Here is a 25,182-nt window from a genome sequence, read left to right as displayed (position 1 = left end):
CTGATTATACCTGAATTTTGTTAGAGAGGCATCCATTAAAGAACACCCTCTGTTTTCTGTTCGATAGGTAACTCTTTATCCACAATATAGCAGGGGGTATAAAGCCATAACACATACGTTTTTCCAGCAACAGTCTATGACTGATAATGTCAAAAGCCGCACTGAAGTCTAACAAAACAGCCCTCAATCTTTCAAATCTGTTGTCAATTTGTTTACTGTAAAATAGCATTGTATCTGGTCAAACACAATTTTTTCCAAAAGTTTACTAAAGGTTGATTGGTCAGCTTTTTGAGCCAGTAAATGAGCCTTTACTATTCTTAGGTAGGGGAATAACTTCTGCTTCCCTCCAGGCCTGAGGGCACACAATTTCTAGTAGGATTAAATTGAAGATGTGGCAATTCCGTCCTCTATTATCCTCAGTGGTGACATCATTATAACCCTATGTATAATGCAGAACACCAGAACACCTCTTAACCTTCAAATAAGTGAATGATTACAGTAAGCCTGCATTAGTTAAAGGCCCAGTGCAGTCAAAATGTAATTTCCCTGTTTAATTTATATTTCCACACTATGAGGTTCTAATAATACTGTGAAATTGTGAAAGTTATGTAATACCCTTGGTGTGATGAAGTTTTGGCCTGCCTGGTGGCATCACCATATTGAGATAAAAAATGATGGCATTGGACCTTTAAGTACTTTTAGGTAATGATAGGCTAGACTTTTATAGGTAATTTACGACTGAGCCGACGTGCAGAGTGTTTACCTTGAATGCGACCCCCACAAACGTCTGGGAAAATGAACTTAAAAGCTCTCACGGGACTAGAATTCAATCTTAGTGCATCACAGCATGGAACAAGTCAAGAAAACATGCATGACGATTGTGTTCTGGCCTTGGGCTTACACACTGAAGGAAGGACCAATACAAACACAAACAGTAGTCACCTGATTGGGCACCTGAATGAAAACGCACCAGATGTGCCCTTTGAGTTAGACCCCACACCAACACAAGCACACACACACACACCACAGGAGGCTGCTGAGGGGAGGACGGCTCATAATAATGGCTGGAATGGAGTAAATGGAATGGAAACCATGTGTTTGATGTGTTCAATACTATTTCATTTAGTCTGGTACACACACACACACACACACACACACACACACACACACACACACACACACACACACACACACACACACACACACACACATCATTGAGTGATGTCATGGAGTGTTGCTACTTAACTACAGTGAAGAGCAGTGAGCAGCTTGGTGAGTGGTGAAGGGTGAAGCCGCTCTAGTCATTGGGGTCATAACGCCCTCTAATACAGCTAATGATATGGAGAGCAAGCCAAGCAACAGATGTCCTGCTTGTCCTATACACACACACACACACACACACACACACACACACACACACACACACACACACACACACACAAATATTAGCCAAAACAAAGACAAGCCACAAGGCCACAACATGTACTTCGGCTTCGGTTAGAGATATCATGCAGAGACAATCATAAAGCTGGGGCAGAAAAAGGATCTTTATTTTTTCCATCCTCATGTATCTCTCTAGCTCTGCGTTCCCTCTCTGTCTATCTACAGTGAGCACCAAAAGTATTGGGACAGTGACACATTTGTTGTTGTTTTGGCTCTGTACTCCAATACTTTGGATTTGAAATGATACTATGAGGTTAAAGTGCAGACTGTCAGCTTTAATTTGAGGGTGTTTTACAGCACTTTTTCCACATAGTCCCCCTATTTTCCACAGTCCCACTTATGTCCATTAAAGTAGTAAGAAATTAAATATTTGGGCCCATATTCCTAGCACGCAATGACTAGATCAAGCTTGTGACTCTACAAACTTGTTGGATGCATTTGCTGTTTGTTTTGGTTGTGTTTCAGATTATTTTGTGCCCAATGGAAATTAATGGTAAATAATGTATTCTGTCATTTTGGAGTCAAACACTTCTACATTCATGAGGATTCTACAATGATTATGGATCATCCCGAATGAATCATGAATAATGATGAGTGAGAAAGTTACAGATGCACAAATATCATACCACCAAGACATGCAAATCTCTCACCATTACAATAACAGGGGAGGTTAGCATTTTGATATTTGTGCTTCTGTAACATTCTCACTCATCATTATCCGTAATCATGGTAGCATCCACATGAAGGTTAACTCTTACAGCTACCCCCCTACTTTTTTCAAATTCCGCCTGAAGACATACCCAAATCTAACTGCCTGTAGCTCAGGCTCAGAACCAAGGATATGCATATTATTGATTTCATTTGAAAGAAAAGCTATTTCATGGGGGGTGGGGTGGCAGACACACGCATCTCACATTTCATTACATTACATTTTTATAGATTGCTACAAAAAAAAATAAAAAGCACAAATAATATTTTATATTATTAATTACAAACAACGGCATTAGCATGAGAAGAACTTACCAGTCCAAAACGATGTCCTCTCTGTTTAAAAAATATTCCTCCACTAGGGAATCGCTAAATTAATCGTCCTCCAACAATCTCTGTCTCACTTTCCCGATCAATTTCTTCTAAAATTGTGTGTACATCTGTATATCTAGACTTAGATTGATCTTTCCCTGACTTAGTTGCCATACTGATTGATATATAAACAGCTGAAGATGCTCTTTACCAAAACAACGCTGTGCGTAACATGCATGGCTCCTTCCGGTATGAAACTTCAATGGCGAATGACCCTCTTTACGCCGGAGTTTACTACATGGGTTGGTCTTCCAACACATAAACATTACATATTGCCGTTTACCTCAGCTCATTGGCTATCTACCCAGCTAGATTTCAAGACGATCAGTGGTCATTGGGTTAAAATACAGTCAATCAACGAAACAGCGGTCATATCATTGCTGCACAATGATGTCATTACTTGTTGTCTTCAAATCGGTTTCTTTCAGTTAATACGTCCCGCGAAATGGCCCATCAAGTTTAGTTGTGTTACAAACAAACCAGTTGATTGCAATGAAACCAAATACAACTGGAAAAGACTGTGTATTTACATTGAATGTGTCGTCGAAAATAGAATGAGACGGAATTCACGGCACAAGCGGTTCACAAAATGTTTCGTGTTAGGCTATAAAAATAGATTTTATCAAACAATAGACCATTCATTGTGTAATAATGAGCATTGGGATTGCAAACAGAGGAAGATTGTGAAAGGTAAACAATTTATTTTAATGCAGTTTGTGATTTTGTTGCGCCTGTGCTGGTTGAGATAGTTGTTTTTTATGGGGCTCTATCCTCAGATAATCGCATCGTATTCTTTCGCAGTAAATCCTTTTTTAAATCTGACAACGCAGTTGGATAAGCAAGATTCTAGGCTTTCGAAACATGTGAGACACTTGTATTTTCATGAATGTTTAATATGACTATTTATGTAGCGATCACCGTATGTTGTCGAATTTCATCCCGCTAACGGGTTCGGTGCGCAGAGAGTTTAAAGTGTTTAGAAACATATTCTGTTCTTATTTACAATAAAAGTAATACATTATTTACCATTCATTTCCATTGGGCACAAAATAATCTGAAACATAAGCAAAACATACAGCAAATGCATCGAACAAGTTTTTAGAGTCACAAGCTTGATGTAGTCATTGCGTACTATGAATATGGGACCAAATACATTTTACTACCTTAATACACAAAAATGAATTTGTCCCAAAACTCTCCTAAAATGGGGGGGACGATGTCCCAATAGTTTTGGAGCTCACTGTATTTCCCTCAAAACATCAGTGAGAGTGGAAGCCACCCTGTTGTTGGAAATGGTTTCCCATGAGAAACTATGGTACAAGCCTGCCCTCAACTGTTCATTTGAGAGACGACACCCAATGCTGGATCAGAGACACACAAGGTCACTAAAGAGAGATGATCTTTGCTCTGTGTTGACATCAAATGAATCATGTTGTAGCTTTAATACAATTGAAAATGACATTGTCTGAGAACCAAAAGCAGAGGTGACAGGGGTAATTAATAATCAGTTAGTATATATGTATTACACAATCGTTACACCGCTGAACTCTGTGCTTTATATTGCAGGAGTACACTTACAGGGCATTAGAGCTAGTCTAAGTCATCTAAGATATAGAACTTTAGCGATCTAACACATTAGTTTAAGAGTGTTGTTTTGGCTCTGTACCGACTTGTTGCTTTCGGACAAGCTAAACACCTTCTTTCGTCGCTTTGAGGATAAAACCGCGCCACGGACACGGCCAGCTACCAAGGAATGTGGGCTCCCCTTCTTCGTGGCTGATGTAAGACATTTTATCGTGTTAACTCTCGCAAGGCTGCCGGCCGAGACGGCATCCCCAGCCGCGTCCTCAGAGCATGCGCAGACCACACTGGCTGGAGTGTTTACAGACATATTCAATCTCTCCCTATCCCAGTCTGCTGTCCCCACATGATGGCCACCATTTTTCCTGTACCCAAGAAAGCAAAGGTAACTGAACTAAATGACCATCGCCCCGTAGCACTTTCTTCTGTCAACATGAAGTGCTTTGAGAGACTATTCAAGGATCACCTCTAACTTATCGGACACCCGAGAGTCCCACTTCAATTTGCCTCCCGCCCCAATAGATCCACAGACGGTGTAATCGCCATCCCACTGCCCACTGCCCACTGCCCACTGCCCTAACCCATCTGGACAAGAGGAATACGTAAGTAAGAATGCAGTTCATTGACTTTACCTGTCCTTCAGGACACCTACAGCACATTACATTACATTTAAGTCATTTAGCAGACGCTCTTATCCAGAGCAACTTACAAATTGGTGCATTCACCTTATGACATCCAGTGGAACAGTCACTTTACAATAGTGCATCTAAATCTTAAAAGGGGGGTAAGAAGGATTACTTATCCTATCCTAGGTATTCCTTAAAGAGGTGGGGTTTCAGGTGTCTCCGGAAGGTGGTGATTGACTCTGCTGTCCTGGCGTCGTGAGGGAGTTTGTTCCACCATTGGGGGGCCAGAGCAGCGAACAGTTTTGACTGGGCTGAGCGGGAACTGTGCTTCCTCAGTGGTAGGGAGGCGAGCAGGCCAGAGGTGGATGAACGCAGTGCCCTTGTTTGGGTGTAGGGCCTGATCAGAGCCTGGAGGTACTGAGGTGCCGTTCCCCTCACAGCTCCGTAGGCAAGCACCATGGTCTTGTAGCGGATGCGAGCTTCAACTGGAAGCCAGTGGAGAGAGCGGAGGAGCGGGGTGACGTGAGAGAACTTGGGAAGGTTGAACACCAGACGGGCTGCGGCGTTCTGGATGAGTTGTAGGGGTTTAATGGCACAGGCAGGGAGCCCAGCCAACAGTGAGTTGCAGTAATCCAGACGGGAGATGACAAGTGCCTGGATTAGGACCTGCGCCGCTTCCTGTGTGAGGCAGGGTCGTACTCTGCGGATGTTGTAGAGCATGAACCTACAGGAACGGGCCACCGCCTTGATGTTAGTTGAGAACGACAGGGTGTTGTCCAGGATCACGCCAAGGTTCTTAGCGCTCTGGGAGGAGGACACAATGGAGTTGTCAACCGTGATGGCGAGATCATGGAACGGGCAGTCCTTCCCCGGGAGGAAGAGCAGCTCCGTCTTGCCAAGAGAGGTGTAGACAAACTAAATGAATCCTGTGTTCACAGGAGACCAAGAGAGGTGTAGACAAACTAAATGAATCCTGTGTCCACAGGAGACCAAGAGAGGTGTAGACAAACTAAATGAATCCTGTGTCCACAGGAGACCAAGAGAGGTGTAGACAAACTAAATGAATCCTGTGTCCACAGGAGACCAAGAGAGGTGTAGACAAACTAAATGAATCCTGTGTCCACAGGAGACCAAGAGAGGTGTAGACAAACTAAATGAATCCTGTGTCCACAGGAGGCCCAGAGAAATGTAGACAAACTAAATGAATCCTGTGTCCACAGGAGGCCAAGAGAGGTGTAGACAAACTAAATGAATCCTGTGTCCACAGGAGACCAAGAGAGGTGTAGACAAACTAAATGAATCCTGTGTCCACAGGAGACCAAGAGAGGTGTAGACAAACTAAATGAATCCTGTGTCCACAGGAGACCAAGAGAGGTGTAGACAAACTAAATGAATCCTGTGTCCACAGGAGACCAAGAGAGGTGTAGACAAACTAAATGAATCCTGTGTCCACAGGAGACCAAGAGAGGTGTAGACAAACTAAATGAATCCTGTGTCCACAGGAGACCAAGAGAGGTGTAGACAAACTAAATGAATCCTGTGTCCACAGGAGGCCCAGAGAGGTGTAGACAAACTAAATGAATCCTGTGTCCACAGGAGGCCAAGAGAGGTGTAGACAAACTAAATGAATCCTGTGTCCACAGGAGGCCCAGAGAGGTGTAGACAAACTAAATGAATCCTGTGTCCACAGGAGACCAAGAGAGGTGTAGACAAACTAAATGAATCCTGTGTCCACAGGAGACCAAGAGAGGTGTAGACAAACTAAATGAATCCTGTGTCCACAGGAGACCAAGAGAGGTGTAGACAAACTAAATGAATCCTGTGTCCACAGGAGACCAAGAGAGAGTGTAGACAAACTAAATGAATCCTGTGTCCACAGGAGACCAAGAGAGGTGTAGACAAACTAAATGAATCCTGTGTCCACAGGAGACCAAGAGAGGTGTAGACAAACTAAATGAATCCTGTGTCCACAGGAGACCAAGAGAGGTGTAGACAAACTAAATGAATCCTGTGTCCACAGGAGACCAAGAGAGGTGTAGACAAACTAAATGAATCCTGTGTCCACAGGAGACCCAGAGAAATGTAGACAAACTAAATGAATCCTGTGTCCACAGGAGACCAAGAGAGGTGTAGACAAACTAAATGAATCCTGTGTCCACAGGAGGCCCAGAGAAATGTAGACAAACTAAATGAATCCTGTGTCCACAGGAGGCCCAGAGAGGTGTAGACAAACTAAATGAATCCTGTGTCCACAGGAGGCCCAGAGAGGTGTAGACAAACTAAATGAATCCTGTGTCCACAGGAGGCCCAGAGAGGTGTAGACAAACTAAATTAATCCTGCGTTCACAGGAGGCCCAGAGAGGTGTAGACAAACAAAATTAATCCTGCGTTCACAGAAAAATGCATGTGGACGTATTTGCAACGTAATCCCTCAAAAGGTACAGTACCAAAACATGACATTAACTTATTGATTCCGTTTTGCCCAGTTATGAAACCAAGCATTGTCGCAACTGCATTGTAAAATAAGCTATTGTATGAGCAGATACCTTTTCAGGGGCCAAGGGAATTATTCCATTATCATAAGTTCACTGTTAATAACCAAACGTAATTCTATCTATTACTCTAAGGTCCTTTTCCAAGTAGTCGATCCTGCAGTTGTGAAACATGATCTCAAAACCAGTCTGCTGATTGAGATCTACTCCTGTTAAGTTGCAAATCCCTCAGGTGCACAAGTGTATTCAGACTGGTTAGATCCACAAATAAATCTGAGGGATTCGATTCAAGCTTGAAGCATTGAAGGAACTTAAAAGTAGCTCCCAGCAAAGACTGACCCGCACAGGATCCACTATGTTCAACGACAGCCTCTTGGAAATGCTTCTCACTGTCCTGAAAACCACCATTGCCCCCAATGTGAGTCATGGGCCTCATGCCAGGGCTGATGTAGAGCTATGTCAGTCCCCGAGGTATGCTGCCAAATACACACGTCAGATTGAGCTCAATCTTGGATTCTGGAGGGAACTTCAGGTCTCCAACAGGCATATTCTGTTTTGAACTAAGGTGAGCAAAATATAATGCCTCACTGTTCACCAGTGGATTCACCTCCAGATTGAGGTACTCAAAGCAGCACAGATCAAATACATGTAATTATTGGATTTCAGATATGTGGCCTAGGTTTAAAACCTATAAAGGCACAGTATTTCAAATCCAGTTCTTCCAGGTTTTTCATGCCACAGAATTGGCTATGATGTATGCTAAGAATATTATTGTACATCCATGAGAATACCATTAACCACAAGACAGGACTGTGTTGAGTTTTACAAAGGGGATGTGACTCTAGTACTGTCCAAAGAAACAGACAAACTCTGGAGATTCCTCAAGACCCAAACTCAGATCAATAAATATTTGTCGAACATTTTTGAATAGCAGACATTGAGAAGTTGATATGGTCCGTTGTCAATGAAACACAAGAAGTTGAGAGCTGATAGAGTCAACATGCTCCTGACAGAATTCAAATGATTCCACTTGGCTGACCCCCGACTGCAGTAGTTGCATCTGCAGTACATCATTTAGAGCAGGGGTGTCAAACTCATTTCGCATCGTGGGCCACATACGGCCTAGGGAGATGTCAAGTGGGCCGGACCATTAAAATTATACCATACTCTGCTATAAATAACCAAAATATCATGTCTTTCCTTTGTTTTGGTGTAAAGAAGCACAAGAACATTAGGAAAATATTGAAATTTAATGAACTATCCTTTTACAAAACATTTCATGAAACACCTCATATTTCCTTAGACAAATGTGCAATTTACTTTTATCATTCACAAATATGCATTGCAACTGATCCCACTGATTGTACAAAGGCACAACTTTAATTGGTACTGAAAAATATAGTAATGCACTTTAAGATTAAATGAGACTTTTAAAGAAAGGAATTTTTAAACCACTTACACATACGCATATAAAATCTAAATGTAATCCCTGCGTACACCTTACAAACTAAGGAGAGTGATTTTAAATGTGTAATGAAGAAAGTGTTCGCCTGTCCTGTAAATCTGTAAACTTCATACATGAAACATACATACACATACAATACATACTGAAAATTTATGGAGTTGTATGAACAGTAGAATTCCATCACACAACTTTTGTTTTGAAGCTGCTGACTAACATTAAAGTGCACATTTTTTAAATCACCACAGTAAGGATTCATCTTCACAGAGCTGTATTCTTTCAATGCAAACAGTATCTAAGGCAGCATTTTAAGGGTGTTAGTCTAGTCTGGACTTGTATTTGTACCTGAAACTTGGCGTCTTTTGGCCTGTACAAGTGCATCAACACCAGGTGTCATGTCCTGACTAGCTGTCACTTTCAGAATGTCATTTAAGTGCTTGTTTGTGAGCCTTGAACGCATTTTTGTTTTATTGATATTCATCACTGAGAAAATTTGTTCACAAAGGTAGGTTGTCCCAAACATGCACAACATTTTAGCAGCCAGGGCTGTTAATTTGGGGTACCCTGGTAGTAGATACTGATAAAATCTGTCCAGACCTACAGAGGCAAATTTGCCCTTCAAATCTGCATCACACTGCAAATCAATTATCTCTAGCTGAATTTCGACCGGCAGATCAGAAGCTTTAACTGTGAAAGGTGAGCGAAAAACTGAAAATTCTGTCTCAAGTTCACCAAATACCTGAAAACGTTTCTCAAACTCCCGCAGTAGTCCTGCAATTTTGTCTTTGTACCGTTTCATGTCCGCATCAGGTCTGGTCACACACACATCTCTCAGACAGGGGAAATGAGCAGGGTTGCCATTTGCCAGTTGCATCTCCCACAAAGTCAGCTTCAACTTAAATGCATGTATGTTGTCAGAAAACTGTGTGACAACTTTTTGCGGCCTTGCAACATTTTGTTCAGATTGTTCAAGTGTTCAGTAATATCAACCAAGAATGCAAGGTCCCGTAGCCATTCCTGAGATTGTAATTCCAACACCGGTTTTCCTTTTTTCTCCATGAACTGTCCGATTTCCTCTCGTAGATCAAAGAAATGCCTCAGCACAGCGCCTCGGCTTAACCATCTCACTTCAGTGTGGTATGGCAGGCTGTGGGTAATGTTGCTGTCGCTGAGAAGTTTGTCAAACTGACGATGGTTCAGACCTCTGGACCGGATGAAATTTACAGTGCGAACAACCACCTCCATGACGTGGTCCATTTTCAGCGACTTGCAACACAATGCCTCCTGGTGCAAAATACAGTGAAATGTCCAGAAACGATCTCCTCCATTAAGGGCTTGTACTTTGTCTTTGAACTTTGTCGCGACACCTGCTTTCTTTCCGACCATGGATGGCGCGCCGTCTGTAGCCAGGCTGACAGCGCGGGACCAGTCCACTCCAACTCTGTCCAATGCAGCAAGGACAGAGCCGAAAATGTCCTCGGCTGTTGTGGTGTCCATCATTGGCACCAACTCAAGAAACTCTTCAGTAACAGTCAATGTCTCATCAACTCCTCGAATAAATATGGCCAGTTGGGCCACGTCTGTGATGTCAGTGCTCTCGTCAATTGCCACGGAAAATGCAATAAATGACTTGACTCTCTGTTTCAATTGACTGTCTAAATCTGCCGATAGTTCCGAAATCCTCTCTGCTATAGTATTCCTCGTCATGCTAATATTGGCAAAAGCTTGTCGCTTCTCGGGACATACAAGTTCAGCCGCCTTCATCATGCATCGTTTAACAAAGTCACCGTCGGAATACGGCTTCGATGCTAATGCTATTTCGCTAGCAATTAGGTAGCTGGCTTTTACCGCTGCTTCACTGACTTCTCGGCTCTGGATGAAAGTTGACTGCTGTTTCCTCAGACCCGCCAGCAATTCGTTAATCTTATCTCTTCTCAGTTGTCCTTGCAAGCCGTCATATTTTTCGCTGTGATGAGTCTCGTAGTGGCGTCGAATATTATATTCCTTCAATACCGAAACTTGTTGCAAACACACCAAGCACAAAGGTTTTCCGTGCATCTCTGTAAATAAATAGGACGTGGTCCATTTTTCTTTGAAAATTCTACACTCCTTATCTACTTTTCTCCGTTTGGATAACGACATTTTGGCTAATGAGGGTGTAGTGGAGAGGTAGAGACATTAACAATCTTAACAACGTCGTAACAAGCAGCAGATGGCGCATTGATACCGTCTGCTGTTTTCAGTCTGTCTCAGTGATGCGGCTTGTCTTAAAAAAAAAAAAATATTAATTCCATGTCTTTTATGCATTTTTTTCCACTTTCAAATTATCCTGCGGGCCTGATCGAACCTCCTTGGGGGCCGGTTCCGGCCCGCGGGCCGTATGTTTGACACCCCTGATTTAGAGGTATGCTAAGAGATGAAATGTTTTTAAAACCTTCAAAACACACCTCTACCTATGGTCTTCAGACGACGGGAAGTCAAGACAACATCTTGAAGACTATAGAAACTTGGGTCATCATGAATAGAACCACTAGAGGTGGTGCAGTTTGGGATCCTCAAAGTGGCAACGTTGCCTGACAGGTGCAGGGAATTATTAACACACAATAAACCTCTGACAAGCTGTTCATGGCTACCTGTTTCATCACAGCAAATGCATCTACAGCTACTGCAGAGAACAAACATTGTAATCTTAACTGTTTAAGAGTATGTGAATCTTTGAACAGATTGGAATAAATGGATAAGATCAAAGAGCAAGTAAGACTCTGTGTCTGAATTTCCGACGGTATAGATGCAGATTTGCCTCAGATGAACCTGAAGACAACAACTACAGGAAATGCAGCTCAATGTGACAGCTGAGACAGTAGACAGAGACTATAATTGTCCCAGTATCAATGTTGACAGGAACCCCCCACACACACACACCGGAAGGACACAGGAGGTTTTATTTCAGATTCATCTCAACTTCTTCAAATTCTTATCTTACAGAAAGGTCTTTGACTATGCTTCTGTAAGATATCACGTGTTTTTGTTCTACCTTGTTATTTTTAGTACTACATTGTTGGGGTTAGAGCTTCCAAGAAAGGCATTTCTCTGTACGTGTGCTCGTGACATTTAAACCTGAAACTTGAATGAAAATGTGACTGTTAAAAGATAACTGAGAAAGAAGCAGCAGTTATAGTTTTCCTGGGCATCTGTTTTTTAAAGGTGAACATCATTTCATTTAAACTCAATACGGTATAAAGAGCAGAATAAATGGACTGCCGTCCTTGACAACCATTTGAGTGTGTCTTTAGCGCTCGCTTGATAATGGGAAGAACGTTCTTAGACTTGAACTGACCTAATGTGACCAGATGGCGGTGCTGTGGACTCACGCAGGGATTGGACTCAGATCTGAGGAAATCGAGATCATATCATTCACTACTGTGCATCTTAAACTTTATTGTGAGTACTGAAGTTACATAGAAAAAAATGTACTTACTGTGTCTGAGTGGATTATAGAAGTACAGTAGGGACACTTTTCTATGATCAAAACATTGAACGATTTGCTGCCCTCTGTACATTATTCAATATTCCAGCAATATTCTTTCATTGAGCATCATAGTACTTCAGTTAAACAGGAACAAAATACAGTATGAAACTCGATATCATTTACATTAGGCAATTACATACATTTCTCTTTATACGTCCAGAATGATGAATCCACTGAATTAAAAAGTGTTGTAAATCGATACGAAGGTCAGATTTGTGCATCTCTTCAAAATACCATGGTTCGGAAAAGAATGATATAGTTACAATTGTAGCATTTCTGAAATAAAGTCAAGGTAGGTATACTGAACAATACTGTATTCAAATACAGGACAGATGTTTTGCCTCCAGAATATCAATAACATGATGTTGGACACCCTGTACAGAAACACATAAACAACATTTAAACATTTGAACAAACCCTTCCATAGAGTGTTATAGATTACAAAGATCCATACTGATATTATCTTGCTTCAATGCACATTTTGAATTGTATAAACAGCCCACAGTGTCTTGTTCTGCTACTTGACAATCTCTTGACTTTCTACATCACTTGACACCGTGTTCCATTTGGCCTCAACAGGACAACCATGTATAAGTAATGCAAACTATAAAGCTCTAGATTATACATTTCATTTAAAATATATACACCACATACTTTCTTAGTAATATTGCACAAAAGGACTCCAATGGATCATGAACGATGGATCCAAACGAGGATAGAGCGAAGGGGTACAAATGGGGACAGTTTCGATACATTCACAGCTGCAGGAAGAGGTGGGTCAGGAGAGTTCTGCAGTTGGGTGGGGGGGGGGACTTGGATGAGTACACAAAATATCACCGGGAAGAGAAATCATCAGAGAATGTGTAAGATGACACAGAGGTACTGTAACATGAAATGCTCCGCCTTCATCTAGTGTTTGATGTCTACTTTGGTGGTCTTTACTGAATGAGTTTGATAAGACTAATAGGCTGTGATTCTTACTGTACCGATGCACTGAAACTGTCATCCTTTTATCATACAGTAGGGGGCAGAAGATGACGCATTATGAATTCACTCGTACACCATACACATACATACACAACCACCACTGTTAAAAACGTATCAGACACACGCACATGGGGAAAGGGAAACAGCGACACACACTTTATACACCGGTAGACATATACACACACGCGAGACAGACTCATAGCCAATAGGCCACAGCCACACACACACACACACACACAGAAAGAACAGGTTTATGTGCGGCAGCACCCAGCACTTTTCATCTCCTTGTTGACATAATCTTCAAGCTGAAACGTTGGTTCATCAGGCTCCTTCAGTGACCTGTGCTTCAGCTCTCTGAGAGAAAAGAGAAAAACAAAGGGCAGAGAAAGCAAGAAAGAAAGAAGGATGGGGAGATTCAATCTCGTTTCAGCATATTTACTGCATAGGTTTATTTTTGATTCTGTGTTTATTTCGAAATCACATGTATGACAAAACAAAAAGGCATTTATTGACATGTCATCTATAGAGAACACAGCAGTGGTAAACATCCTACTCACCTGGCCACAGCTGTAAATGCCAGCTCCACGTTCAGGCCAGATTTAGCACTGGTCTCCATGAAGGGCACAGAAAACTCCTGCACAGGGTAGAGTGAGAGTCCACCAAGTTTTAGGGTATTAAGTACCTGGTGTGTTTGTGTGTGTTTTGTGTGAATGCAATATTGTGAAAAGCCGATAAATAAACTGTTGCTGACCCCCCCCCCCCAAAAAAAAAATCCCATTGCATGGAAATATCGTTCTATAGGTTAATTTGCATAATTTTCATTACAAGTGCAGCAGGTTGTGAACTCTGCAAACAATGTTTCCACTCTGAGCCTGCCTGCCAGGGTTGGTCCTACAAAGCCAAAGCCCCCTGATGGGTATTATACAAGGAATTTCTCAAAGCTGCTAATGAGAACCCTGTGTGTGTGTGTGTGTGTGTGTGTGTGTGTGTGTGTGTGTGTGTGTGTGTGTGTGTGTGTGTGTGTGTGTGTCCCACATCTGATGCTATGGGGTAATGATGTTAGGGACACTATAGGATGAATCACAATAATTGTTTGCTAAAATAGTAACTGCTTGCCAAAAATGTACTCTTTGTAATGGCAATCCTGGGTATAGGTAACAATCCTTCATATTAACTGCCTACATTATTACACATATTATTTGTGAATTGTGGAAATTAAGATACGCACATTTTTTAAATATGTAAATGTATTTTTTAGAACTATATATGATACAAAACGAGGTGAGGGCATTGGAAATTATTTTGGCGGTTGATCGGCTTCTGTTCTGTGGGTGGCACTGTGTGCTCTTTTCGAAGTATGAGTCCCGGTCTCTCGGGCCCTGGGATCCGGGAGAACGGGGTGGTCTGCCGGTCACTAGAATGACAACCCAATTTGGGATGGTGGGGATTGGTTTAGCGGGTGGAACAGTGCAGAACAATTGGAGTTTTACTTAGAGGCAAAGCAAATATTATGGTATAGCTATATGGACACTCAATCACTATGGTACTTTTTAATATTTAACATACAGTACCAGTCAAAAGTTTGGACACACCTGCTGATTCAAGGGTTTTTCTTTATTTTTACTATTTTCTACATTGTAGAATAATAGTGAAGACATCAAAACTATGAAATAACACAAATGCAATCATGTAGTAACAAAAAAAGTGTTAGATTCTTCAAAGTAGTCTCCCTTTGCCTTGATGACAGCTTTGCACACTCTTGGCATTCTCTCAACCAGCTTCACCAGTTGTTGGCTTTCAAACAGTTGTTGGCTGCTTTTCCTTCACTCTGCGGTCCAACTCATCAAAAACGATCTCAATTGGGTTGAGGTTGGGTGATTGGGGAGGCCAGGTCATCTGATGCAGCACTCCATCACTCTCCTTCTTGGTCAAATATCCCTTACACAGTCTGGAGGTGTGTTGGTTCATTGTCCTGTTGAAAAACATATGAAAGTCCCACTAAGTGCAAACCAGATGGGATGGCGTATCGCTGCAGAATGCTGTGGTAGCCATGCTGGTTAAGTGTGCCTTGAATTCTAAATAAATCACTGACAGTGTCACCAGCAAAGCACCCTCCCACCATCACACCTCCTCCTCCATGCTTCACGGTGGGAACAACACGTGCGGAGATCCTCCGTTCACCTACTCTGTATCTCACAAAGTCACAGCGGTTGGAACCAAAAATCCAAAGGACAGATTTCCACCGATCTAATGTCCATTGCTTGTGTTTCTTGGCCCAAGGAAGTCTCTTCTAATTATTGGTGTCCTTTAGTAGTGGTTGCTTTGCAGCAATTCGAGGCCTGATTCACCTAGTCTCCTCTGAACAGTTGATGTTGAGATGTGTCCGTTACTTGAACTCTGTGAAGCATTTATTTGGGCTGCAATCTGAGATGCTGTTAACTCTAATGAACTTGTCCTCTGCAGCAGAGGTAACTCTGGGTATTTCATTCCCGTGGCGGTCCTCATGAGAGCCACTTTCATCATAGCGCTTGATGGTATTTGCGACAGTACTTGAAGAAGTTTTCAAAGTTCATGAAATTTTACGCATTGACAGACCTTCATGTCTTAAAGTAATGATGGACTGTAATTTCTCTTTGCTTATTTGAGCTGTTCTTGCATTAATATGGACTTGGTCTTTTACCAAATAGGGCTATATTCTGTATACACACGCCTACCTTGTCACAACACAACTGATTAACTCAAATGTGTTTAGAAGGAAATAAATTCCACAATTAACTTTTAACAAGACACGTCTGCTAATTGAAATAACACTCTACTCATCAAATTGGATGCAGTCTATCACAGTGCCATCCATTTTGTCACCAAAGTCCCATATACTACCCACCACTGCGACCTGTACGCTCTCGTTGGTTGGCCCTCGCTTCATACTCATCGCAAAACCCACTGGCTACAGGTTATCTACAAGTCTCTGCTAGGTAAAGCCCCGCCTTATCTCAGCTCACTGGTCACCATAGCAGCACCCACTCATAGCACGCGCTCTAGCAGGTATATTTTACTGGTCACCCCCAAAGCCAATTCCTCATTTGGTAGCCTTTCCTTGCAAGGTAGCCTAGTGGTTAGAGCGTTGGACTAGTAACTCGAAGGTTGCAAGTTCAAATCCCCGAGCTGACAAGGTACAAAGGTACAAATCTGTTGTTCTGCCCCTGAACAGGCAGTTAACCCACTGTTCCTAGGCCGTCATTGAAAATAAGAATTTGTTCTTAACTGACTTGCCTAGTTAAATAAAGGTAAAATACATTTTTAAAATGACTGGAACGAACTGCAAAAATCACTGAAGCTGGAGACTCATATCTCCCTCACAGAGCAGCTCACAGATCACTGCACCCGTACATAGCCCATCTGTAAACAGTCCATCTATCTACCTTATCCCCATACTGTATTTATTTATTTATCTTGCTCCTTTGCACCCTAGTATCTCTACTTGCACATTCATCTTCTGCACATCTACCATTTCAGTGTTTAATTGCTATATTGTAATTATTTCTCCACCATGGCCTATTTATTGCCTTAACTCTTCTCATTTGCACTCACTGTATATAGACTTTTTCTACTGACTGTATGTTTGTTTATTCCATGTGTAACTCTGTGTTGTTGTATGTGTCACACTGCTTTGCTTTATCTTGGCCAGGTCACAGTTGTAAATGAGAACTTGTTCTCAACTAGCCTACCTGGTTATATACAGTTACTTTCCTATTGGACCCATCGCTATGCCATTTCTCTCCTCTTTAATTTGTTTTCATATGGTGTTTTCCTAGGTCCGCTGTTTAGAATGGTGTTTTCCTAGGTCCCCTGTTTAGAATGGTGTTTTCCCAGGTCCGCTGTTTAGAATGGTGTTCTCCCAGGTCCGCTGTTTAGAATGGTGTTTTCCCAGGTCCGCTGTTTAGAATGGTGTTTTCCTCCCAGGTCCGCTGTTTAGAATGGTGTTCTCCCAGGTCCGCTGTTTAGAATGGTGTTTTCCTAGGTCCTCTGTTTAGAATGGTGTTTTCCTAGGTCCTCTGTTTAGAATGGTGTTTTCCTAGGTCCGCTGTTTAGAATGTTTTTTCCTAGGTCCGCTGTTTAGAATGGTGTTTTCCCAGGTCCGCTGTTTAGAATGGTGTTTTCCTAGGTCCGCTGTTTAGAATGGTGTTTTCCCAGGTCCGCTGTTTAGAATGGTGTTTTCCCAGGTCCGCTGTTTAGAATGGTGTTTTCCTAGGTCCGCTGTTTAGAATGGTGTTTTCCCAGGTCCGCTGTTTAGAATGGTGTTTTCCCAGGTCCGCTGTTTAGAATGGTGTTTTCCCAGGTGTGCTGTTTAGAATGGTGTTCTCCCAGGTGTGCTGTTCAGAACACTGTTTTCCTGCAAATTTCATTTTGGTAAATGTTTGAAAAGGACAGTTTATTGGCTGCCTCATAACATGAGTTACATGTTCTGGTGAGATGCATTATCATAATCTAAATGTGATTTTTGTCATTCTGAACACCGTGGATGGACCCGCTAATTTGTTATGCGCTCAAAGCACATGGGTCCAGTAAATTTCTTAAATGGCCGGTAAATTAAAATCTTCCCGGTCACCTTGTCCGGTCGCCACATTTTCCTAACAGAAACCCTGATGTGTGCCTGTGTGCGTGCGTGACAGAGGAGTTTTACTGTGTGTGTGTGCGAGAGAGTTTTGTAGGGATTTTTTAAACGTTATTATTACACAGTCTGACAATAACAAGGGTATCTGACATCCGTCTCCTTTACAGCCATGCACAGTAATTTACTGTTACAAGCCTATGAACTCAGAGCGTACCGATGTGAAAAATACATTTTGCGAACTCACTTCAAAGACCCCAAACAAGGCCTCCCGAGTTGCGCAGTGGTCTAAGGCACTGCATCGCAGTGCTAGCTGTGCCACTAGATATTCTGGGTTAGAGTCCAGGCTCTGTCGCAGCCGACCGTGACTGGGAGACCAATGGGGTGGTGCAGAATTGGCCCAGCGTTGTCCAGGTTATAGGAGGGTTTGGCCGGCAGGGAAGTCCATGTCCCATCTCATACGAGCGACTTCTGTGGTGGGCCGAGCACAGTGCACACTGACACAGTCGTCGGGTGTACAGTGTTTCCTCCGACACATTGGTGCGGCTGGCATCCGGGTTAAGTGAACATTATGTCAAGAAGCAGTGCGGCTTGGTTGGGTTGTGTTTTGGAGGACGCATGGCTCTTGACCTTCGCCTCTCCCGAGTCCGTACAGGAGATGCAGCATTGAGACAAGACTGTAACTACCAATTGAATACCATGAAATTGGGTTAAAAAAAAGGAGAAAAAGAAGACTCCGAACAATAACAACAGAAGGTGCACCTATGAATAAATAAGTAGAGAGATCAAGACACACCCGGACTGTCACCCGTCTATGCAGACTAAAATAGATCGAAACCTAGACATCAAAAGGGTCAATAATGTGTGATTGAGTTGTGTATTTTCTTTCCTAACAGCGCACCTTGGCCAGTTTCTCTCCTTCCTCTCTCTTCACCACTCTCTCGTGTGTTGCATCAGCCTGTAAGAGATCACAAACATCTCCTGAAAACATTCTCTCCTTTCATCTATTCTCTGTTTCATCATCTACTCACACTAACAGCATCCTCTCCTTTATTTTCTGCAGAGACGCATATATCTACCTCCTTTCGCGCTCTCTCCATTGATAGTAATGCACTCATCATCCGTCCATCAATATCTACCTCGTTCTTTCTCTCTCTCAATTCATAGTAATGTACTGACCTTGTTCCCCAGCAGCATTAGCACCACGTCCTGCTGAGCGTACTCATGGATCTCTGTCAGCCATGCCTGGAGAGAGGGAGGGAGAGAGGGAGAGAGAGAGGGGCAGAGAGAGAGAGAGAGAGATATGTGACTCGTTTCAGGAAACTAGGCGTATGTTGCACATCACTGCTTCATAGGAGAGGCATTTGAATGTAAACATAGATTTTTCTATAAAATGTTTTTTTGCTGTTGCCTTCCGGAACATGTGAACTATCATGTGCCTTAATAACAAACTTGTATTCCATCTGTAAATACTAATAAAATGGCCGTGGTTATGGCGTTGAACTGAGCGGATTCATTTTTAGTGCTCTCCTGACAATTTCGGCTAAACTTCTTTTCATCTCTTCTTTTACATCCTCGTAACACGAACAGCAATTTTATTGGACAATTTCAGGCGTTTCTACATCCTTGATGAATCGACTTAAACATAGTCCTCCTAAAACAAGAAGAACATCTTTCAACGACAATGTAGTCGACGCTAGGCCAGTTAGCCCTGCTAATTCAGCCAGCTCTACTAACACAGTTAGCCCTGCAAGCTCCTCACACCACGAGTCCGACATGGCTACCAACGATGTAGACGACCTAAACCAGAAGCAGAACAAAGGGGTTTTGGATTTTGGAAGCAATCTCTGCCATGAGGGAGGACTTTTCCACCAAACTCGAAAGTGTTCTAACAGGGATTAGTGAGGTTAAACGTGACCTTCAAGCCACTCCACACGCTTGGATGAAGCAGGGGAACGCATTAGCACGGTGGAAGATACCGTCGTCACTGTCAAAACAACGACCGAAAAGTTTGGAAAAACAGATGGCAGACCTTACTTCAAAACTAAGCTCGCTCGACAATCTACACAGGTAGTCTAATTTGAGACTGGTTAATCTACATGAAAAAGTGGAAAATGGTGAAGCAGTTGGATTTCTCGAGAGTTGGCTTCCCGAGGCATTGGGGCCGGACAACTGCGCATTGAAAGAGCCCATTGGCTTCTGGCTCATACAAGCCCGAGAAACCACCCCTCTCCTTGAGACAAAGTCAGAGTGATGTGGAAAGCCAGGGCTATGGGCAAGGTGGTGCACAGAGACCAAGAGATCATGTTCTTTCCTGACCTATCTGAATGGCGCAGCAGTCTAAGGCACTACATCTCAGTGCTAGAGGCGTCACTATAGACCCTGGTTCGATCCCGGGCTGTATCACAACCGGCCGCGATCAGGAGTGATCACATAGGGAGTGCACAATTTGCACAGTGTCGTCCAGGTTAGGGGAGGGTTTGGCCGGGGTAAGCTGTCATTGTAAATAAGAATTTGTTCTTAACTGACTTGCCTAGTTAAATACAGGTTAAATAAAACTTGCATGGAAAAAGAAAAGGCTACGACGGGGTCACACGCCAGCTCAGGTCCCTCAACATTGCCTATGGAATAGCCTTCCCAGCTAAACTACGGCTGACTTACAATGGATGGTCACACGAGTTTGCATCTCCCTCTCAAGTCGAGGTGTTCATCCCTGTCATACGTGAATCTTCTTCCTACTTGTGTTGCCGCTGTGAATTTTACCACGACTCTGGACTAGGGAGAACTAAACCATCTCGGATTATGTGAAGAGGAAAGCCCATAAAATTGTCAGAGACTCCAGTCACCCAAGTTCTCTGCTACCGCACGGCAAGCAGTACCGGAGCATCAAGTCTAAGACCAAAAGTCTCCTTAACAGTTTCTACTCCCAAGCCATAAGACTGCTGAACAATTCATCAAATGCCACTGGACTATTACATTGACCCCCCCCTGTTTTGTACACTGCAGCTACTTGCTGTTTATTATCTATGCAAAGTCCTTTTACCCCATGTACAAATGACCTCAACTAACCTGTACCCCCGTCAGACTCGATACCGGTACCCCCTGTATATAGCTTCGTTATTGTTATGTTATTGTGTTACTTTTTTTATTTTTTTATTTTTTATTTTTTACTTTAGTTTATTTGGCAAATATTTTCTTACTTCTTCTCGAATTGCACTGTTGGTTAAGGGCCTGTAAGTAAGCATTTCACGGTAAGGTCTACACTTGTTGAATTCGGCGCATGTCACAAATAAAGTTTGATTTGAATCGATTTTTGACTATTGGCCATCTAAGTAACATTAGCTAATGTATTAGCTGTTACTGTAGGACTGTAGCTAGCATAACAGTTAAGTGAATAATATGAAGAGCTAGCCCACTCAAAGTTTCCTTCTATTATTTGTAGCCTGTATGTGCTCATCAGTTAGCCTGTTTGGGGTAGGGGGCAGCATTTTCACTTTTGGATAAATAGTGTGCCCAAACTGAACTGCCTCCTACTCTGTCCCAGATCCTAATATAGGCATATTATTATTAGTATTGGATAGAAAACACGCTGAAGTTTTAAAACTGTTTGAATCATGTCTGTGAGTATAACATAACTTATTTAGCAGGCAAAACCCTAAGGACAAACCATTCAGATTTTTTTTTAAAAGTCACTGTCTTTTCAATATGTTTTCATGGAGAATCCAGAATTGTAATCGACTTTCCTGCAGTTCCTACCGCTTCCACTGCATGTCACCAGTTTGTAGAAATTGGTTGAGGTTTTTCCATTGTGTAATGAAGAAGTATCATAGCTCAGAACGAGTCACTTCATGTGTACCTTTTGATAGAGGTGCGTAACCAGAAAAGTATCTTCAGTTTGTTTTGCTCCTGTATTGAACACAGATCATCCTGTCTTCAATTTGATCGATATACGTTTAGAAATACCTAAAGTTGTATTACAAAAGTAGTTTGAAATGTTTTGGCAAAGTTTACAGGTAACTTTTGAGATATTTTGTAGGTGGAAGCGGTGTTTTTCTGGATCAAACGCTCTAAATAAATGGACATAAATAAATGGACATTTTGGATATATATATCGACGGAATTAATCGAACAAAAGGACCATTTGTGATGTTTTTGGGACATATAGGAATGCCAACAAAAGAAGCTTGTTAAAGTAAGGCATGATTTATATTTTATTTCTGTGTTTTGTGTCGCGCCTGCAGAGTTGAAATATGCTACTCTCATTGTTTACTATGGTGCTATCATCAGATCTTATGATAAAGCATCTTATGCTTTCGCCGAAAAGCCTTTTTGAAATCTGACATGTTGGCTGGATTCACAACGAGTGTAGCTTTAATGTGCTATCTTGCATGTGTAATTTAATGAAAGTTTGATTTTTATAGAATTGTATTTGAATTTGGCGCTCTGCATTTTCCCTGGCTAATGGCCATGTGGGACGCAAGCGTCCCCCCTACCCCAGAGAGGTTAGCTCAGTTTCTTCTATATGACAGGCAAGATAGTTGAACGGTAGACATCATGTTTAAGTATATTTCTGTTATGTTGATGAATCTCTTCCATTGGATTACATAAAACACTGTGAAATGCCGGCGAAGATGTTTAGCACCATGTAAACGGACACATCAGGACCATAGTCATTCATCCTGCACCACCGAGAAGCATTGGGCCTACTTTATATGAAGACTTAAGTTTCGATCATATCCTTGGACTAAAATGATTGACACTCACGTGCAAGCCTGACATCAGCATCATGTGCAAGGGCCTTTGGGTTACGTAGCACATATTCAATGGCATATTTTTTTCTCACTTGTCAATTTCTGATCTTTGATACTTTGTGGAGTTTATAAATGACCATGGTATACTACGTTAACGCTATACAGTTGAAGTCGGAAGTTTACATACACCTTAGCCAACTACATTTAAACTCAATTTTTAACAATTCCTGACATTTAATCCTAGTAAAAACTGTCTTAGGTCAGTGAGGATCACCACTTTATTTTAAGAATGTGAATTGTCAGAATATTAGTAGAGTTAATGATTTATTTAATATTTTCTTTCTTTCATCTCATTCCCAGTGGGTCAAAAGTTTACATACACTCAATTAGTATTTGGTAGCATTGCCTTTACATTGTTTAACTTGGGTCAAACGTTTTGGGTAACTTTCCACAAGCATCCCAAAATAAATTGGGTGAACCAGCTCCTGACAGAGCTGGTGTAACTGAGTCAGGATTGTAGGCCTCCTTGCTCGCACACACTTTTTCATTTCTGCCAACAAATGTTCTATAGGATTGAGGTCAGGGCTTTGTGATGGCTACTCCAATGCCTTGACTTTGTTGCCCTTAAGTGATTTTGCCACAAATTTGGAAGTATGCTTGGGGTCATTGTCCATTTGGAAGACCCATTTGTGACCAAGCTTTAACTTCCTGACTGATGTCTTGAGATGTCTCTTCAATATATCCACATACATTTCCACCCTCATGATGCCATCTATTTTGTGAAATGCACCAGTCCCTCCTGCAGCAAAGTACCCACACAATATGATGCTGCCACCCCCGTGCTTCACGGTTGGGATGGTGTTCTTCGACTTGTAAGCCTCCCCCTTTTTCCTCCAAACATAACGATGGTCATTATGGCCAAACAGTTCTATTTTTGTTTAATCAGACCAAAGGACAAAAAGTATGATCTTTGTCCCCATGTGCAGTTGCAAACCGAAGTCGGGATTTTTTATGGCGATTTTGGAGCAGTTGCTTCTTCCTTGCTGAGCGGCCTTTCAGGTTATGACGATAAAGGACTCGTTTTACTGTGGGTATATATACTTTTGTACCGGTTTCCTCCAGCAGCTTCACAAGGTCCTTTGCTGTTATTCTGGTATTGAGTTCCACTTTTCGCACCAGAGTACGTTCATCTCTAGGAGACAGAACGCGTCTCCTTCTTGAGCGGTATGATGGCTGCGTGGTCCCATGGTGTTTATACTTGCGTACTACTGTATTGACAGATGAACGTGGTACCTTCAGGCATTTGGAAATTGCTCCCAAGGACTTGTGGAGGTCTACAATTTCTTTGTCTGAGGTCTTGGCTGATTTCTTTTGATTGTTCCATGATGTCAAGCAAAGAGCCAGTGAGTTTTAAGTTAAGCCTTGAAATACATCCACAGGTGCACCTCCAATTGACTTAAATTATGTCAATTAGCCTATCAGAAGCTTCTAAAGCCATGACATCATTTTCTGGAATTTTCCAAGCTGTTTAAAGGCACAGTCAACTTAGTGTATGTAAACCTCTGACCCACTGGAATTGTGATACAGTGAATTATAAGTGCCTTTTGTTGTGATATTTCACACATCATCTCACTGGATATGCCTTTTGTTGTGATATTTCACACATCATCTCACTGGATATGCCTTTTGTTGTGATATTTCACACATCATCTCACTGGATATGCCTTTTGTTGTGATATTTCACACATCATCTCACTGGATATGCCTTTTGTTGTGATATTTCACACATCATCTCACTGGATATGCCTTTTGTTGTGACATTTCACATCATCTCACTGGATATGCCTTTTGTTGTGACATTTCACACATCTCACTGGATATGCCTTTTGTTGTGATATTTCACACATCATCTCACTGGATATGCCTTTTGTTGTGATATTTCACAATCTCACTGGATATGCCTTTTGTTGTGACATTTCACACATCATCTCACTGGATATGCCTTTTGTTGTGACATTTCACACATCATCTCACTGGATATGCCTTTTGTTGTGACATTTCACACATCATCTCACTGGATATGCCTTTTGTTGTGATATTTCACACATCATCTCGCTGGATATGCCTTTTGTTGTGATATTTCACACATCATCTCACTGGTTATGCCTTTTTGTTGTGATATTTCACACATCATCTCACTGGATATGCCTTTTGTTGTGATATTTCACACATCATCTCACTGGATATGCCTTTTGTTGTGATATTTCACACATCATCTCACTGGATATGCCTTTTGTTGTGATATTTCACACATCATCTCACTGGATATGCCTTTTGTTGTGATATTTCACACATCATCTCACTGGATATGCCTTTTGTTGTGATATTTCACACATCATCTCACTGGATATGCCTTTTGTTGTGACATTTCACACATCATCTCACTGGATATGCCTTTTGTTGTGACATTTCACACATCTCACTGGATATGCCTTTTGTTGTGATATTTCACACATCATCTCACTGGATATGCCTTTTGTTGTGATATTTCACACATCATCTCACTGGATATGCCTTTTGTTGTGACATTTCACATCATCTCACTGGATATGCCTTTTG

At 42.0% G+C, this 25,182-nt stretch overlaps 1 protein-coding gene, 1 long non-coding RNA gene and 1 pseudogene across 5 annotated transcripts in view; 1 reads left to right on the top strand and 2 right to left on the bottom strand.

Moving 5' to 3' along the window:
- Positions 1 to 7,073: 7,073 nt before the first annotated feature.
- On the bottom strand, positions 7,074 to 11,795 carry LOC118363366 (uncharacterized; annotated as a pseudogene).
- Positions 11,796 to 12,102: 307 nt separating this feature from the next.
- LOC118367505 (ras-related protein Rab-26) overlaps positions 12,103 to 25,182 on the bottom strand; it is a 139,243-nt gene continuing 126,163 nt past the window's right edge. For 2 of the 3 annotated variants that reach the window (XM_035751048.2, XM_035751059.2), the window contains 4 exons: positions 18,992 to 19,057; positions 18,714 to 18,770; positions 13,758 to 13,834; positions 12,103 to 13,554 (listed from right to left, as the gene is read on the bottom strand). In XM_035751048.2, the coding sequence (XP_035606941.1) occupies positions 13,452 to 13,554; positions 13,758 to 13,834; positions 18,714 to 18,770; positions 18,992 to 19,057 (303 nt within the window). In that variant the 3' untranslated portion in view covers positions 12,103 to 13,451. Of the gene's footprint in view, positions 13,555 to 13,757; positions 13,835 to 14,796; positions 15,173 to 18,713; positions 18,771 to 18,991; positions 19,058 to 25,182 lie in introns of those variants that run through there. The other variant, XM_052490737.1, reaches the window with a different exon arrangement.
- Positions 16,930 to 18,704, top strand: LOC127914477 (uncharacterized). Of its 2 annotated transcripts, none has more exons than XR_008088508.1 (3): positions 16,930 to 17,131; positions 17,164 to 17,221; positions 17,366 to 18,704. It is a non-coding gene; the product is annotated as an uncharacterized LOC127914477 (long non-coding RNA). The 2 variants fall into 2 exon arrangements; XR_008088507.1 differs by having other exon boundaries at positions 17,164 to 17,279.

This window comes from Oncorhynchus keta, chromosome 3, assembly GCF_023373465.1.
Source record: "Oncorhynchus keta strain PuntledgeMale-10-30-2019 chromosome 3, Oket_V2, whole genome shotgun sequence".
Lineage (NCBI taxonomy): Eukaryota > Metazoa > Chordata > Actinopteri > Salmoniformes > Salmonidae > Oncorhynchus > Oncorhynchus keta.
The sequence above is the reverse complement of the archived record's forward strand: the minus strand, read 5'-3'. Positions and strand labels throughout refer to the sequence as shown.